At 38.5% G+C, this 19,167-nt stretch overlaps 1 protein-coding gene across 3 annotated transcripts in view; it reads right to left on the bottom strand.

The window, feature by feature from the left end:
* Nucleotides 1–19,167, bottom strand: part of MAN1A2 (mannosidase alpha class 1A member 2) — a 141,500-nt gene that overhangs the window by 11,978 nt on the left and 110,355 nt on the right. For 2 of the 3 annotated variants that reach the window (XM_013202185.3, XM_048055642.2), the window contains 3 exons: nt 15,681–15,796; nt 8,523–8,742; nt 3,525–3,697 (listed from right to left, as the gene is read on the bottom strand). In XM_013202185.3, the coding sequence (XP_013057639.1) occupies nt 3,525–3,697; nt 8,523–8,742; nt 15,681–15,796 (509 nt within the window). Of the gene's footprint in view, nt 1–2,293; nt 2,321–3,524; nt 3,698–8,522; nt 8,743–15,680; nt 15,797–19,167 lie in introns of those variants that run through there. The other variant, XM_013202186.3, reaches the window with a different exon arrangement.

Consider the following 19,167-nt stretch of genomic DNA (forward strand, 5'->3'; position numbering starts at 1 on the left):
CCCAACTTACTGTTCATCCTCAGACTGCCTTTTAAGTTAGCCCAAACTTGAGATCTTGTATATTTCTTTCACTGTAAGTAAGAACTGCAAATGAACTCTGCTACCTCTCTGGTACAACCCTGCTGAGAAAGACATGCAAGTCCTCAGCAAAGCTAAGACATTTACTCATACAGCTTAGATTACTAATTGGCTTTACATGTCTATTGTGAGGCAGCGGCTCTTACTGGTTTCAAATTACTAGCCTAAAAAGGATTTCAGTCATCTTCTGTATTTACTCTGGATACCTTGCATGCATATTTCAGTAAAAGTTCATGCAAACACCCAGCACACCATCATCCACTTTGGCTGGCCCAGTACAATTGGGATTAATTTTGCCTACAGTGCTAGGCATAGTATTAGGGAGAATTAGCCTTTTTTTTTTTTTAATTAGGAAAGAGACAGAGACCCTGTTCCAGTGATTCAGGATTGCTGTTACAATCTAGATCCAACTTCCACTGGATGAAGAGATGACAGAGCAGGCCTTGGCCAAACCACAACATTAGCACTAAAATGCCCAAATTCTGTCCAAATACATAGATAATAAAAGCCAATGAGAAGCTGTCATTAGTGAAATAAAAAGCCAACAAGAAGCTGTCAGTGAAATAGATAATGAAAAGAGTTCAAAAATATGTATACACACAAAATACAGTCTTCCGTGCAAATTCCCACTGATTAAAAGCAGGGAGAGATCTGGGCTGGGAGTGCTAATAAACCTGAATAATGGAGTATACTTAAAAAAGCCAGGCAGTTCTACAGTGTACCCTGGACCAACTCTGGAGAGTTTTTACAATGAAACAGGCTTCTAACATATTGGTGAACTAACTCAAATCCATTTGGGTAGGGATTTATTCATCTGTTCAAAGAAGCAAACAAGGGAGACCACCATGAAATCAGTCATCAAACGTTAGGTTCAATGCTAAAAAAAAAAAAAAAAAAAGACCATTTCAAATTCTGAAACAAAATACATTTTCCCCTGAAGTGTCAAGGATCTACTAGAATTCTGATGAAGAAAATACCATTCATCATGAGAAGTCTGTACTACAGATTTCAAAGTATGTTTCAGTGGTCAAAAAGCATCAGGAAAGTGAATACACTCTGTTACAAAAGAGCACATCCTATGTGTTATATGAGATAATTCTCTATTTATAAATGGAGGAATAAGCACAGCCGGAAATGCATGTGTCAAAGAAGGGAAAGTAGTGAGTAGGTGTGAGGACTAAACATAAGAACTTACTATCTATATGTAGGGAATAAAAAATTCTGAGGAGCAAAAAGCTTCCCAAACTCCTTTGTTAGTGTGACAGTGGGAGAAGGAAAAACTCTAATCATGGGATGGAGGGGCATGCAAAACCACTTATGAAAAGTTCAAAAATACTCTACGAGTATGTTGGATTAAGAAACTCTTTATTGAATAAGTAAGCAGAAGAAGACACTCTGTAAGGACAGATGCAGTTAAGCACATGGGGTGCTTAATTTACACAACTTCAATGCAGGTGATGTGGGATAAAATAAAATATTAGCCCTGTACAAATAGAAAACTGGGGACAGGGGAGGAGAGAGGAAGGGTTTGGTTTGAAAGCACTAGGGGGAACCAAGATATGAAGGCAGATGGCGAAAACTGAACAAATGCAATCCAAAAACATGCTTTGCACTGTGATTGAGACAGAGGTCTTGGCCCGAAAAATTTGTATTTGCATTCTTTAACCTAGTATAAATGCTCTAATCTCATCTCTCATCACCCAGACAGAGCTTCTGACAGGAGCTGGTGTTAGATCAGCAGGCATTTGTTGCACACACACTGGCAAGGAATAGGTTACTAAATCCATTTCTTTGTCATATTAGAAACATTTATAGTTCAAGCAGAAGGGAAGATATGACTCAATGTTTGATGTTTTACAGATAGCAGCAATGGATTCTGGAATACAAATCTGACAAATGTGGAACCTCTCTGCAGAATAACATGACGTTGGTTTTAACAAAACAGTCTACAAAGCAAAACCTAACTAAAACTAAGACACAACCTTAAAATATTAGGATTCTTCTACATGATTGTAACTGCACTGAGGAAGGATAGGGATGAGCTGAGTTAAAATACCCCAAACCTTCCCTAACTGTCTTTGACGTTGTAAATACAGACTTCTCAACAGATCTCCTCTTGCTCCGGGTACTTTTTCTGGGTTGCTTTCCTCTTGAGCTAAACTGGTTTTGACCTGCAGGAAAACATTTCTCCAGGCTCTTGATTCTTCTCTTCCTTGGCTCTTCCCTCATCTCATTTGCCTGGCTGTAGTCAAAATATTTCATTAGTGTCTTGTTATCTTTAACGTTTATTCTGATCTCTGAAACTGGCTTTGAGCTGTTTCCAAAGACTGCTGGAGCTACAGTAGGAAAGTGGAGGAGCTGCAGTGTCCACTGGCCACTCAGATCTTGAAGAGGACCAGAAAACTGCTTGGACAGTGAATTAGCTTTGCATGACCCTGGTACAAGCAGGTGGAACCAGTGAGAAACAAGAGACCAGAAAAGGCTCACAGTTCAGATCTGGGAAGCATTCAAAATGAGAAACTTTTGGAAATTACAAATAATTTTTATGAAGCCTAGTTATTCATATAGATAGCCTACAAACTATAACTATCAGATATCTATGTGCAAAGAATGAATGAGGGAAGGCCATGAGCACAGAGATTAGGATTTTTAGTATGAATCTGGGTTTCTGTAGATCAGTATAAGCATTTCCAATAAGACTCAAAAGCATTTTCACTCTCAGGCACTTGTTTAAGATATACAATGACCAGATTTAAACCCAGTGAAGCAGCCATACAAGGGAGCAACAATCTCTTAAGTACCTTAGCAACCATTTTTAAGTTCTGCCTTATGTGCCATTGCTTATTCACTTTATGGTCTATCTACTTCTTGTGATGCTGTATTTTTTCATTATAATTGAGTAAATTTAAATTGACTGGCAATTTTATTTCCTTCCTTTCAGACAGCTAAGATAAGAAAAAGCCATTATATCAACCCACATGTATATGCTATCTAGTCTACAAACCTTCTGAAAACAGCTGTCCTTCCACTTGAGTTTTAATAGCAGACCAAGTAGAAATCTTAAGAACAGCAGTCTTTTAATCTAAACAAAGTGCTAACACATGTTTAATAAAGTTATATATAATATGCTTTCATTTCCCAGGATAAATTACCTCTCCTAGCAGCTATGGACTACTGATTACAGTAGGAGTCATGACCAGTAGATTCTAATTTCAGACCTAAAACTCATCAGATATATAACGCTGAACGTCTCATCTGTGAAGCTCTTTTGGCATTTGCAGAACAGGAAGAACACTATGCACCTCCACATATACCCTGGTTTACTGGAACTCGTAAAAATCAACTACCATTTGAAGTGTTTCTGGATATCAGTACCACTGGATGAAAGTGGCTACAAAGGGAAAATAAGTTGAATTAATTTAGTGATAGATAATTAATACAGTTACCTGTGTCGCCTCCCAGCCCCACTGCCTGTACTTGGGATCGTGGGTGAATCTCCACATATACCAGTAGGTCTCAATCACCTCTGGTCTTAGGATGTAGTACTTCTCGTTCTGCCGCACTGCCACTGCCTCTACACCACCGTCAAATTTGAATGCTTCTGGACCCAGCTTTAATGCTGCAGAGGAAAGAAAAAAGTTTTTTTTTTTTTTTCTTAAAAACAAAAAAGAGAGAGAAAGAAATGTATTCCTTATAAATCTTTACAGGAAGAGTGGATAGGAGTCTGCTACATCCCAAGCATGTGAGAGAAGCAGAAACGAGCTTGTCTTTAAGCAGTCTCATAAATATTTCCTATTGTTGAGGCCTTTAATTTTTCTTATGAATAATTTATCCAATTCCTGTGAGAAAAATACCTATCTTGACAAGAGTAGAGTAATCCTCCTGAAAACTAATGAATCACTAAGAATATAAACACATTAATACATTCAACTATAGGATAAAATTAAAGTGGCTGACATTTGTTCTTCATAAGCAAAAGAAACAAAAAGGGTCACCAGAGGTTTTAATGTCCTTTGATCCCACCCAGCACAGCTGGAAAAGATCTTAGAACAAAAACAGGTGTCACCACCACATATAACTGGCATCTTATTCAAACTCTCTTGGTTTAGGGAAGTGCTGTCAAACCACCATAACTGATGTGCTTCATAATGCGATCCTCAAGTAAAGGGTTTCAAAATAAGTCAACGTAAACTTAGTCACACCTGAAAATGAATCTCTGAACTAAGAGATTTCCCATTTCTGTCCTTAAAGGAAGATGTAATAGTACTGTGCCAGCATCCGTGCGACTATTTGTTTAAAAAGGATGTACCTTTAGAAATACTTTCCATACTACGAAGCTGCAGCTCCACACATTTTTAATTACACAGCTACAACCTGGACTGTCACAAGTCCATGGAGCCAGATGGGATCCACCCAAGGGTGCTGAGGGAGGGGAGCTGGCAGACGCGATTGCTGAGCCGCTTTCTATCATCTATTAGCAGTCGTGGTCAAACAGAGAGGTCCCAGATGAGTAGAGACTTGCTAATGTGACGCCCATCTATAAGAAGGGTCATAAGGAGAATCCGGGGAACTACAGGCCTGTCAACCTGACCTCAGTGCCAGGGAAAATTATGGAACAGATCATCTTGAGTGCAATCACACAACATGTGCAAGACAACCAGGGGATCAGGACCAGCCAGCGTGGGTTCATGGAAGGCAAGTCCTGCCTAACCAACCTCATCTCCTTCTATGACCTGGTGACCCGCCTGGTGGATGACAGAAAGGCTGTTGACATAGTCTACCTAGACTTCAGCAAAGCCTTTGACACAGTCTTCTGGAGAAGCTGGCAGCCTATGGCTTGGACTGGCACACTCTTTGCTGGGTTAAAAACTGGCTGGATGGCCGGGCCCAGAGATGGGAGCTACAGTCCCAGCTTTGGGACTACAGAAGTTCTTCAAGATATTTTTGTTTGAGACTTTCTGAATGATTCCATCAAGGTACATTGTTATTTTATACTTCTTACAAAAACAAGTAATCATTATTCCACGTTTAGCTGCCTTCTGTGAGTCTTGGGACAGAGACAGCATCTGGTCATATCTTAACAATGTCTCAGCTGAAATCTTATTCATTGGATTTATTCTGCATTGGTGTTGTCACACTTAAAAGAACACCTACTGCTACACCCAGATTCTGAGAGCAGGTCTTGTCATAAACTTTATATATGTGCAAGAAACTTCATCACAAAATAATCTCTGTGTAATCAATACTTTATGTAAAATCAGCCAATGGGTGAGAAAAATCTTATGTATAAGCGATGGTATATTTTTCTAAAATAGTGTGCTGTAAATCATCACTTTCTGCCACCTATACAGATGATCTTGCTTATTAATTTAACCTCTAAAATACCTAGGAAAGTCAATTATTCAGTTTGATTTCTTAGTGGTATTTCTGTTCTTTTTGTTTCACTGGACATCTTTTTTTCACTATCATTTATGGCTTCCACTTTACTAGTTATTCTATGCCTTTGCCATGTCTTTCAATGGTGCAAGCATGTAAAACAGAACTAATCCCCAGTAACCAGAATACTTCAAGGTGTGCAGTCCACACACAAGCTTAAACTTTGACAAACCTAGCAGCATGAATAAGTGAAAATTTTAGCCTTACCAAAGCCCACTGACAGCATTATGACCCCTTGTGCTGTGCCAGTACATGCTCAGACAGATCAAAGCATGTCTTGCATCTCTAATTCTCACTATCTTCTCTTCAAACTGCATACCTCACTACAGAAAAATCTCAAAATCTCTTGTCAAAGGATGGGAGATTTAGGATGACTGCAGCAATAATCTATCAATAGCTTACGCTACAGAACAAAAGCAGAGTAGGTATGAAACAGAGGCATGTGTGGATTACACACCACAAGAGTATGTGGACTCGGGAAATATTACTGACTCAGAGGCAGAACAGAATCATGGCTGTACCTTCCAAAGACCATCAGCTTCCTCCAGCTGGTGAATTAGAAAGGCATCCCACAGGGACTGCTAGACCGATCCTCAGCTTCAACAGAATCTACAGGGATTTTCATAGAGCCATAGCAAGAGCCTGAGCTTCTCAGGATATCCCCAGTCAATTTTCCAGGCTACAACTCAGGAGTCTTAAGACTTCCCACAGGTATTCCTGCAGAACCTTGACAGGTGAATCAGATTTTCGGAGTGACTGAGCCCCTGCATAAGCCCATCATTGATTACATGAGATCCTAATTGCCATTGGGAAATGATGTCCACGCAAATACAACAGGAAAAGTTGCAAGGACTTTCCAACTCCTCTGTACTAATCAGCACTGTGGAGCAGACAGCATCATGAGAGATGAAATGGGTAACTTAAGTGCTAAGAGAATGCAATCTGGTGGGAAAGACAATACAAAGGTTGTAGTAACATCTAGAAGGATTAAGCAAAAACTTGTAACAAGCCATGTAGGAGAAGGCTGTCGTGTAGACAGACCACCTTATATTTGGACAAGAAGACTTGGACTCAACTTGAGAAAGCAACATGCATAGGACAGCAAATTTTTCTCTAGGGGTAGGTCTGCAAGTGACTTCAGATTTGGTCCCAAAAAATAGCAGGGTATCAACATAGTTTAACTGCCCAAAGCTAACTTGAAGGAAATGATTAAACTGTTTTTGAATAATCAGTCCCCAAGGGTAATAAAAGAAAACACTTTTACCTGAGTTGGGTTACTGTGGTGGCCAGGTTCCATGTGAAAAAACTCAGATCTGTACAGAGGTCAAGAAACTGACTTTTGAACTGGAATTGGTCTATGTCTACCACAAAACATAACTATCTCCTGTTATCTGTTTTGACTGAGATGTGGAATAAGGCATCCTTGAAATCAAGAAACAGAAGTCCTCTTCTCTGTATAGGTAGGATGTTCTCTATCACCAACCAGAACTGAGCACACGTATGAGTGTAAATAGTCCTTTTAAGTCCAAAATTGGGTCTCATCCTTCCTCCACATCTGCTCCTATGAAAAAACTATGCAATTGCCAACTAACAGTGTTATGTAATAAGGCAGAGATGGAACCCTGTGGACTGAGACTGAAACTTTGTTTGACCCAGCAAGACACGTAGGTGCAATGGGCTGTAGGCTTATTTTTTTTTTCTTTATGCTATTACTACACCAATGAAAGTATCTCTCCTAACCACCAAATTGAATTTTTTAAAATTAAAAGTGATGATACAATGACACTATATAATCCTTGTGAATAAATACATGAATTCACATCTTAAAACTGCTTGGAGTTTTAGTTCCCCTTTACTTCTGCTAGCAAGGTATTTCAGAAGCTTCTGTGATGGACCCACAAGGCCATTTACAATTTCTAGCCTACATTCATCCATGGTGAGCATACAGTTCTTGCTCTTGGTATAACTGTGTTGCTTGTGTCTTAAAATAGCTCTATTTCTTTTCAGTGTTTATCCCTTGATATGACAACAAATGTATTTCCTTCTTGGTCATTATTTTTCTCATATAGGCAGGCCAACATCTCTTATTTTCCTACTGTAAAATAAAAGCTCTGTCACTCTCATTATTCTGTTGGTCATTCTCTGCATTCTTTCTGCTTCAAAATTCAGATTTGTAGAGAGTATTCTGGATGACAAATTATACATGTCTTCTACGGCAGGGTTAATATTCACTTATCTCTCTTGAAAATTCTTTACCTGATACAGACTAGGGCTGCACTGGCATTTTTCAACTTCCAGTTTACAGAACAAGCTCCTGCCTTTTTTGTAGTAACTTTTTCTTTCTGACAGTCCAGTCCTCCAAGGTCTTCCTATTCCTTACTCTGAGACTCTTCTGTTTTAACAGTTTCTTTTGACTTTTTGGCCACAGTAAGCACAATCAGCACAATCCAACTTTATGCATCAAGGTCACTATTTAAGACAAAAGAAAACCTGGTCCAAAAGACTAAATTGAGAAATATCCAGCCCAGTGGTAACACTGCCTCCTCATTAGGCAGGTCTTTGTCCACCTCCCAATTTAGTAATCTCCATCCTCTCACGTTTAATTGTACTTACCCATAATCTACTACTACTAAAACCAAAAAAACGGCACTTACAAATTTCTTATCCTACATAACTGTAAAAATGGTATGTATGAAATGAGAAACTGCCCTACATATCTGGGAGGACAAGAGTTCACACATACTCTTTCCTCCCTGCACCCACATAACATACCTTTGCCAACTGATGCAAAGATATGGATAAACATGCAGGAGGGAACTATAAAAAGTCTGTTTTTTGCATTTACTTACCATGGTGGAGATCAGAGTAAACACATGGATGTTAAGAAAATCACACTGGTATTAAAAACAATATTAGACAAGGAACAGGTCCATAACAACTCTTAAAAACAACTTCAATAATTTCTGTATTTCAACTACCGAAATAACTAAATTAGCAATGCATCTTACTTGTTCTGTCATATGATTCATGACAAGTATGTGCAATTTCAGCTCCAAGCTGCAAGTAATGTCCAGCTTTGTCATCTCGGGAACCATCTGCTCCAAGGGCAAACATTCCCCCTGCAAAACAGGTCAAATGGCCCATCTTTCTTTCAAGGTGCCCATTCTTCCACTCCCCAATGAAGGTCAGTCCTCCATTGGACTTTCTGATGAGATGTTTTTCTATGGCCTACAAGAAGATTAAGAGAACTTTCAAATACTGTTTTAAATGCAAATTTTACATACTAACACTTCTTTAAAGAATAAAATACTGTTTTCAAAAAGTAAATATTTTTTTCTTCTGCCAAACTCACTTCTGAGCACTACAGGAACGAACAGCTGTAAGAATACAATTTCAATGAACATTAAAAAATACCCTACCTGCTAAACGATGCTATTGAGACCAGCCACAGGAAAGTCAAAACACAGATGACACTGCAATTTTATCTGAGAATTCATCACGTTTTATGTCTCACATGGCTGTTTGTCTACCTGTTAACTCTGAGAAGTAAATAAATGTTCTACTGTACAGTCTGTGTGTACTCAGAAAACACATCCAAATTGGATGCTTTTGGTCAGCAATATACGTAAATGAACCACTTGTACTCTCAGTCAGCCTTTAATAGAAAGTGACAGGAATGCTCCAGCCACCTTTTAGCTTCTCCACAGCGGCCTTCTGATTGCACACAGGTAAAGAATGGGTGAGGGTTAGAATAGTTGTTCACAAAAAGCACTATTATTAACAGATGAAGTTACAGCTGTTTTTTCTTTGCACATTTGTACCAATATATATTGTTGCTTGTGATTTATAAAATGGTACTCTTTTGGTACTGTTTGAAGAACAGTACCTTTCCAAAGTTTGCAAAATACATGGAAAAATGCATTTACTTAAGCCTCTTTCAAAGAGGGTGATAATCTCTACCATCTACTGCAGTACTTACTTGAAGGGATGAAAGACACTGACTCCTGATGGCTCTTGAACAGGAGACCTTTATTGCCATTTTCACCACTACATATACTTTCCCCGTAGCCCCATGTGCTGTCCACGCGCCTGAATCTGTCATACAGTTGGTTAGAGACCCTCCGACACACGCCTCAAGCCAGCCAGCAATTGGCCACTGCCCAAAGCTCATCTTTAACACTGTAGCCAAGTTAATTTATCTCGACCTTGCTCAAGTTTTTGTTTCTACCACTTATTTCCTCGTTATCTCTAATTCAGGGATGTGTGAAACAGCGCAAAGCCACCTGCGAATTCCTTTCCCACACTTACTCTCTTTAGCATTATACCTTTTTTCTTCTAACAACTTTCTAGTTACATGACAGTTTGAGTCCATTATAATTATCTTCTTTAGCATGGAGACATTTTTCCTACCTTCTTTCCAGAAATTTCTTTTGTACTTCCACACATAACTATCTGCTGGGTTCACAACTTCCTTTAAAGTGCATGAAAGTACTGGTCAGAGTACTCCAAGGCTGATTAGAGTTGAAGGATTAAAGTGCCATTAAAAAGGCATTTACTACTCTCCTTCCCATCCCCAAGATCTACTACAGAAGTGACCTATTACTCCTTTCCACTACTTTTCTGATGCCTACAATAAATTATACCCCAAAGGTGCACAACTATATTTTGCACTGAAATGTGATATACTGAGACCTGAGACCGCACAGAGGATCTTGCACACAACTGCAGTGATTATCTTGGATGCGGAGGTCATGTCTGCTTCACACAGTTGTATCATTGGTATCTACCCAGTGCTAGCCATACAGGTTGTTACCATACAGACTATGGTAACATATACATAGTTTGCAACTTATCATTCAGATATAAAACTAAACAGTGAAATAACTGTGACAGTAGATATTCCAAATTTAAAAAAAAAAAAAAAAGACAGTGCTGAAGTACTACAAGGCTGTCAAAGCAGCTGTACTGAACCCAGCAAAATTTGACAGCAGTCCTCCATCCACATTCTGAAATAGCATCTGACAGTCTTCTAAATTTTTCTTCAACAGTACCCCAATGGAAAAACAAAAACAAAAACCAAACCCAAAAAAACAGAAAAAAAAAACAAACTAAAAAAGCAGCAACAACAAAACACACAAAAGCACAACAGAATTATTGAAATTATTATCAGAAAAAAAAAAAAAAAACAAAAAACAAAAAACAGAATTCTTAGGATTAGGAGCCTGGGGAAGGTGATAATACAAATACTAATTGGAAATAGTTGTATGTGTACTTTGTTTTCTGATATCTTCTTGACTTGAGATGCTGTAGTGCTCGCAGCAACTTTTCTGAATGATTATAATGATGGGAATCTACACCTCAGCCATACAACCAGTGCAGATCTTGTAGTCCCCACACGGTCAAAGCGAATGCATTAGGTAAAAGCCAATCCAGTGAATTGCACGGAGATGACTACTGTTATCAGTCGGGCCCTGCTCCTTACTTGTCCTCAGGACTGAGACTAACCATCGTTTAGATGGTAAAGTTCGCTACCATCATCTGTTGAGCCCATGTATTCTCAAAGTAATGAAAGACAAGCGCTGATCTGCATTCCCATTGGCTCCACTTCTTCACTAATACCACTGACAGATCTGAAGTGTGTGCTTGTGGCAGGATCTAGTGAAAAGAATGCAGAAATAACTGACAGAGCAGAAACTACTAAATCTTAGACAGCTGCCAGAGTGGTTGTGTAACAATCATTCAAATTGGTATTGAGGACTGCTACAATACTGTGGCTTCTACTGCTGGGACGCCTGATGTAGTTAAATATACAAGCCTCATTTGTCTTGAAAGCACTGCTATAGGAAAGATTGGAGCTGCTGAAAATTATGCCACTGAAGGTGATACTAAAATATAGTATTAGCTCCATTGATTCAGTTATCTTGGACAAAATCGATGGGATTTTTCTGACTATATGGTACATAAAACTTGGAGTTCTTTTTATAGGTAGCCCCTTTTTGCTATGAGTAACATGAAGGCTTAAAAGGGTTTGGATTACTTATTTACTGGAGGAACACTTTTTTTCCAAAAATTTTTTGAATTGATCTTTCAGCAATTTTGTAACTGTTGAGGAGGAAATGGTTGCAGGTGCATTTTCAGGGGAACACAATTACTGTGGAGAGCCAGACTTGCTCTCTGAATTTGACTGAAGAACATCATCTAGCTGCCATGTACCCCTCTTCTGAACAGAGTCTGTTCTGAACTTGAACATCACTGTCTCGTGTATAGAGTATTTGAATGTAGTATTTGAAGTAGTATTTGAAATCTGAAAATAAAGTTCTGTTAGCTAGTAAATAATTAAGTACCATCTTAAAAGAGTAGCAAAGGAAGCATCCTCAAAAAAAAAATAAATGCAATCCTCTTAAAATACTGCATCATTCAACAATTTACTGATTGCTAACTGTATAAAAAGGGCAATTAATATTCAGAGTTATTGACAAAGAACACCTGGGCATTGCAGGGAGAACTGCTCCTGGTGGATAGGAAAAGCTTGAGAAGGTTGGAAAAAATTTGACATTTGTACCCTGGGTTGGATGGCTGGGGCCACAGAACAGTCCAATAGGTACTGTAAAACAACGGCATCCAGCTTGACCATGATGAGTACACATGCACTAGAGTGGACATGTGTTCTTAAGCTCCCAAAGAAAACTTATTTCACATCAGAGATGTGAGATTAACTGATGGAAGAAGTTTCTTTAGTTAAATTCCAGAAACAATAGTCTGAGATATGAACACAATGTTGTCTCTGATGTTCATACTTTCTGTGATTCTATGATTACATAAAAATTGCATTTTCTGAGCTGTCTTGCAGTAGTATTTGCTATGTTGTGATAATTGAACACTGTTGGATCATTCTTTTGGCTATCTAATGCTGTGCAATAACAAAGAGCATGGATCAGTTTTCTACGTCTGACAGATTAGAGCACTCAGAGCAAACAGATCAAAAGGAAACTTCCCTACCTCCAGCCAATGAGAGGAGGAAAAAAAGGCACTTTAAACCAGGCTGGGTGGGAGATCCACCTGATGATGTTGAATGCAAAGAAGCCCATCCTCAGCATTTATCACCAGAAAAAAAAATATCTCAAAAAGTTTCAATATTTCAGCTCTTACCACAGCTGTGAATCTACATAGTAGGACATTGAAATGAATTGTACTTTACAGCAGAAGACTCCAGACTCCACTGATGTTTTTCAGGAGCATGCAGATGTTGTGGATAACATAATTTGTTCACACTCTTTTTATGAAGTATGTAGTGACCTAGCTAAGGCTGTATATGCCATGGATTGGGAATCAGAACATCCGAAAAACAGGTGCTGTCATCCTTCTTCCTCTTAGTATCTCCAAGGAATGGCATGCCACTGTCTACTGCAAGACTTGAGAGGGAGGGTGTGGTGGTATATCTTCTACTTTCCCTTTTATATAAGCTAAGGGAGTAAAGTGTGGCAGGACAGATACCTTCCTTTTGTCTGGTGGGTGCTGAGAACATTTCCAGCTCTGTACTATGAGTAGGAAGAATCTATTTTACACTCTTACCCTTCTGCTTGCATAAATGACAATTAAGATTTTGCTCAACATTTTGAAAAACAAATTAAAATTGTCAGCTCTGAAGGAAGACCTGTGATATGGGCAACGATCAAAGAACAGTAAGGGAATGGGCTCTGAAAATATTTTGAGATTTTCATTTAAAATTCAATATGCAATTATGTAAAACAAATCCTACTCTGATTCTTTGCACATATCTTTCAGTGTCAAGTAGGACGTCGGATAAACACAAACCCTGATCCAGAAGGATGTTCCAAAATGTGTAAATCAGTATGTTTTACAAAAACTCAAATGCACGTGGGTGTTGTTGTCTGAGAGAAAGCCAAAAAGGAAACATTCTGATGCGCTACAGGTCATATCACATGAGAAGCAGAAGCAGCTCAGCTCCTTCTCCCTCCTGTCCACACCAACCTTTTCTCCAGTACCAAATTTGCTTTGCCGTATCTCCAGAGATGGAGATTTGCCCATGCAAAACATCTGTGAGATGGGGCTTACAGTGCAGAGAATCAAAGTTTATATTCTCTAATTTTCAAGTGCCCACCATAATAACTTTGAGTCAGAATAAAATATTTCAAGAGTAACCACATGTCAACTGCTAAAAAAACATTTTTAACCCCACAGGACCCAACACACTGCATCTAAGACTACTGAAAGAATTCAGCTACTGCTTTGAACTTAAGCAAGTTGACTGTTGACTTAAGCAAACACTGGAAAGCTAACAAAGTTTGAAAGGACTGGGAAACAGCTGATGCTGTAACAGTATTTGAAAAGATTAATGAAAGAACCATGTAAAATTAGTTATGTAGCTTGAAAAAAATAAGCGTTTGTTTGACAATTGCATGCTGATATCATTAGGAGTATTAGTATAATCCTTGGTATCATACAAAATATTAGTCCTAAACAAAATCAAGGCAGCACATATGAAACAGATTAAGAACTGGCCTTCTAGAACAGATCAACAAAAAATTGTGAATAATCTTCATCCCATCAATATTTTGCAAGGATATTTTAATCAATGGTAGGCAGCATGTCTACTGATAATCTGCAAGAGAAGAAATGCTAAAAAAAATTGCAGAAGATGCAAAAATTGATGGAGCTATAGATAGTGATAAAGGAAAAGTCAGCCCTGTAAATTCATTCAGAGCAAGTGATAAAATGGGTTTCACCTGAACAATCATGTTTTAGCAGAGATAAGTATAAGGTTGCACATCGAGGAATTGGGAATGTAAATCACAATAGTAGGAAAGCAGTAAATCAAAAATACTATAACCAACTTCAGAGTAAAACCAACTGGGAAATGGATGACAGTGTCATACAAAGGTTAAGAGTGCAAACACAGCTCTTGGCTGGGCAAAGACAAGAAGCTGAGAAGAAATCAGGTGATGACACATTAGCAGAACCATTACAGAAACTAAATATCCAATTCTTGCCTCCACACACTTACAACACTGGAAAATACTTAGGAAAGAGCTTGAGAAATAATTCAAAGCCTGCTTATGTTGTGAGATTAAAGGAAATCATATATCTGTTTTGGAAGTGCATGCCCACCATACCTTTGTCAGTAACCAGCTACATTATAGCTGATAGCCCTTTAAAATAAGGGGAAAAAATCAAGTATCTGAAAGCCAAAGTTTAGCCAAATTCAGGTCAGAAATAAGACACATTACAGTTTCAAAACAATTTGAACTGGAATTTTATTATATAAATTTTTTAAATGTGAATTTTCAGAACTCCAAGAACAAGGATTTTGGTTCAGGAGACTGCCTGCACTAAAACTTTGAAAGCTTGTGTTGAAAAAAACATGGCATGCACAAAGCACAGAATAAGTTTGACATGAAATATGAATTTGCATGCGGACAAATCACACAATCCCTGCTGCTGTTGGTATCATAGCTAACTAGACTAAAGCTAGCTTGATTACTCTCTACTCTTCTTAACTGTAGATTAGGCACATGGGTATATATGGGTACAAGTGAGTCTGATGAAAGATGGCTGTGTATGGGAAAACTCAGAAATAACAGTTGGGTGACATAAAGCTTAGAGTCACCACAAAAAGGCCCCTGAAAAATCCCACTGGACTGCCTTTACTGGTCTGCTTGGGCAGACACTACTTGAATTGTGAGAGGAAGCAAGATCATATTACAAAAGACCTACAGAACAAGGAATGGGTACGAATTACATTTTACAAGATGAATATTGAATATAGCATTAAACACTTGAGAAAATAATTTGAAGATTAAAACAGTTCAGGACTTCAACTCCTCAAATGTTTCTGAACACTGGATAAAAATCATTTGGCCATTCTGCATATCTTAGAGTTGTTAGAGCTATTTCTAATAAAATATGCTTTGGAGTTTTATTTTATAACATTTTGGATGATATGATATTTTTAGTGCAATAATCTGCATCAGATATATTTCACAATAATACTTTTTAAACTACTTAAAATGAAAGCTAGTCTTATTCATCACTTGATTTCTTAAAACTTACATAATCAAAACAAGTCCTAAGTGTTGCTGATTTTTTTCAATTATCAAATATGCTTAAATTCCACTGTACAAGAAAACTCAATGAATTATAATCACCTCAATTGCATCGTCATACATTTTCCTTGCTTCTGTGTCCATCTTGTCTGACATAAGCCAGGCTTTCAATAAATATTCATAAAAACTGTCTCCCAGCCCGCCCACGGATGTATGATCTGCAGGAAGGAAAGAGGCAAAAGAAAAATTGAAGAAGTTACATAATAGCACCTTAAATATAATTTAAAGTATAAACTTACATTTTTAAGTTAAACCATTGTAGAATTATAAGTATTTTAAGCCTGTTTAGTAGGACAAAGCTGTACTGTATCCCCTCTGAACTCATTTCATAGACATGGATAGCCCCTGCAGACAATGCAATTTTCCGTGCTCACTACTTGCCTTTCTACACAGGCTATCCCTCATATCACAAATTTAATTTAACTGAAGTTTTTTCTTAATTCCACAGAACATAATTGTTTTGCTACTAGGGTTGTGTGTGTATACATGCATATGTACAAAAAACCATAAAAGCTCAGTATCCAGGATGCAACTAGGTCATGTGGCTGGCTATAAACCATCATCAACTATAAGGAATCTAATTTTTCCAGGAGATTTTTATTTCCAACAGGACATTTACTTAACATACTAATGAATTTCTCAAGAGTAAATGTTCTTCTTTAAATTCCTGCAGTTGAAAGGGAAGTAAATAGTATACAACGCAAGCCCTGCTCTGTTCCACCATGCCTGAGCAGCCACATCGTGTGCCGTAGCCAGACTGCTTGACTACTACAATCCATCACCACATAACCCAGACCTCCTAATGCACAGATTTCCTTTTTGCCATCTTTTGTCTTGCAGAGGTAGCCTTTCACAAGTACTGTCATCACTATTCTGTGCTGACAGACATAAGAAGCACCTATGTTTGCTGTCTGGGTGACTATCACATATCATCACACAAAGCCTACTGATGACCTGACTCAGTTTTAGACCTCCTGTTCCAGCCATGACAAGCACTCCCTCAGTACACCCTTCATTCAAAAAGTAATATTACCTCCAAGATTTAATACACAGTTCCAACCAGAAAAGTGCATAACTTCTTTATTCTCAGTATTACAACCCCCAGAATGCTGGCACCAGAGCAGTCAGTCTGCTCAATATAGGGTAAGGAAATGTTTAAGAGCAATATGGTCACAATTACAGAAATTCAGTGCCCTAAGCACAGTTGTGATATAGTCACACAGCTTCCCTTTTACTGGGTGAAAGAAAGAAAGAAACAAACAATATTTCCTTTTTTAATGTTCCTCAGAAAGGTGGTATTACCTGCAGCCTGTCTGGGATAAAGGTGTAGAACAAAAGGTAGAACTCTCCTTCTGGTCCTTCTTCTTGTAAAGCACTGTCATGCCCTAGAAGGGCATATGTAGAAACAAATGGAAAGCCTTTAGCTTCCCCATTTGTCTTCAGGTTCTGAGTTTGGTGGAAATAATTTCATACCCTTTTCTTACATCTCAGTATCTCTGAGAGCCTTTTCACACCCAGCTATTCAGTGATTTAACTACAGGCAGTGAACTTTTATATGCTATCTAGTTCTAAGCTGTAAGAGGGCATTCAGGCCATTTTCTTCCGCAAATGCAAAGACTAGAAATTACATCTTCAAAGAACAATTATATTCTTACATTGACACGAGAACTAAGGGTCTGCGGTTTTCAGAAAAAAATAAATCATCCCAAGACTTCAAAGTTACAGCTCACGTCAGCACTACTCAAGGACTGTCTTCACAAGAGATATAGCTTAAAACGACTTCTGTTAAGCCGCTGCCTCCTCTTCAGTTGAGTTCCATCACTTTAGAGACTGCTGCCAGCATTGCTACTCCACCAGGTTTCCTTCACAGATGCACTCAGTCCCCAGCCAGGACAGGGCTGCTGAACGTCTCTGAGCAACGTTCCTCTTGTAGAAGCTCCAGCTGGGTTCAGGGCATGCAAGAGCAGGGAGATGAGCGGGAAAGATTTATTTCTTAAAATAAAAAATCCATGTACAGGTGAATTTCCAAAGTCAATTATCAGAAACACTCCCTGTTTCACCTCTGCTTCTTCAGACAGTCATTTGAGAACTGTCTTTGTGTCCTGTCAGCAGCTTTTCTCCTCCTCCACATTCCTTCTTGTCTCAGATGAAAGTACAAGGAATACGGAAGCAAGTCACATCAGGACACAGCACAGAGCCACCTCCAAGGCAGCCTTTTTTGCACCTTCTTCGTGTGTTCAGAGAACAGAGCTGTGCAAGACTCTCAGATGCAGATTTTCCTCCCACTCAACCAGTGGGATGCAAACATGGTAAGGCTAAGAGGTTCTGAGGGCCTCACAGCTCTCTGCGGTATTGTTTTGTTTATTGCCATTTTGCATACCTCACACCAACTCTGATATACGAGCAGTTTTCAAGGCTCCTCATTCATTAAACACTGTGCTGCCACTCCCCAGCTGATGCCCTTCACAGATGGACCACAGGAAAGACCTGTCAGAAGGGGCAAACTGATTCTGTGCCATTTCTTCAGCAGCAGGAAATGGTGAAATGAAATATATTTGGTGGTCACACATGACACGACATCACGGGCAGGAGGAAAGCACAGGAAACCTTTCACACAGGAGGGAAGCAGTATTTCAAGGAAACTTGCTGTATGCAGATACAGCTGTCGATATTTACCTGACCTCTCCCATCTGCAAAAAACAGCAGAATAAGGTTGGGACTAAGAAGGAAGCAACCACAGCAGCTGAGCTAAGGTTTAAGCACAGCAAGATTTCCAACATCTACTGCTGCATTACCTGCAGCCCTGGCAATATCTTCCTCAGGTTGTCTTCTAGGGTCAGAGGATGTTGCTTAAGCAGAATTCACTGCAGTTTGTGTAAGGACTCTAACTAGAAATGGTTGAAAATCAAACAACTTTTTGTTGGGACTTCAACAACTTGCTCTTACTTAGCATGGAAATGCCAAAAAGTATTTTTCAAAATCCCTTAATGAATCCATAAATGGTGAAAATTGTAGATTTGGGTCATCACACACCTTTCTCTCCTATAAACACAGCTCCCTACCCCAACTTATCATCATAAGGTCTATGTTGGTTATCATATTCTCCTGCTGTTTGAGAAACAGGTCAGATGGATTCAGAGATTTAATTCAGCTCAGCTCAAAATGTTTTACTCAAAAATGTCTTATGCATAGAATATTTTGAAGTGTTTTTTTTGTTGTTGTTTGTGTGTTTGGTTTTTTTTTTTTTTTTAAATCAACCCCAACCTTGCATGTCAATCCAGAGAATGAAAAAGGACAGTTCATGATTTGAATAATAGTTTGTAATAGGGTCCTGGCACTAGCTACTCTTTAGACAGTTGTGAAGGTATTATGTTTAAAATGTTTATAAGTATTTTGCAAATTTGGAAATTGATTTTTCACTAATCAGATCTATAAGAATTATTTAATCAGTTGCATAGCATTTAAAAGTTTTTACTGTGAAAAACTATTTCACAGTTTCCTGAGTTAGGAATAGTTTCACTATTTCCTG

This window comes from Anser cygnoides, chromosome 1 (assembly GCF_040182565.1).
Source record: "Anser cygnoides isolate HZ-2024a breed goose chromosome 1, Taihu_goose_T2T_genome, whole genome shotgun sequence".
NCBI lineage: Eukaryota > Metazoa > Chordata > Aves > Anseriformes > Anatidae > Anser > Anser cygnoides.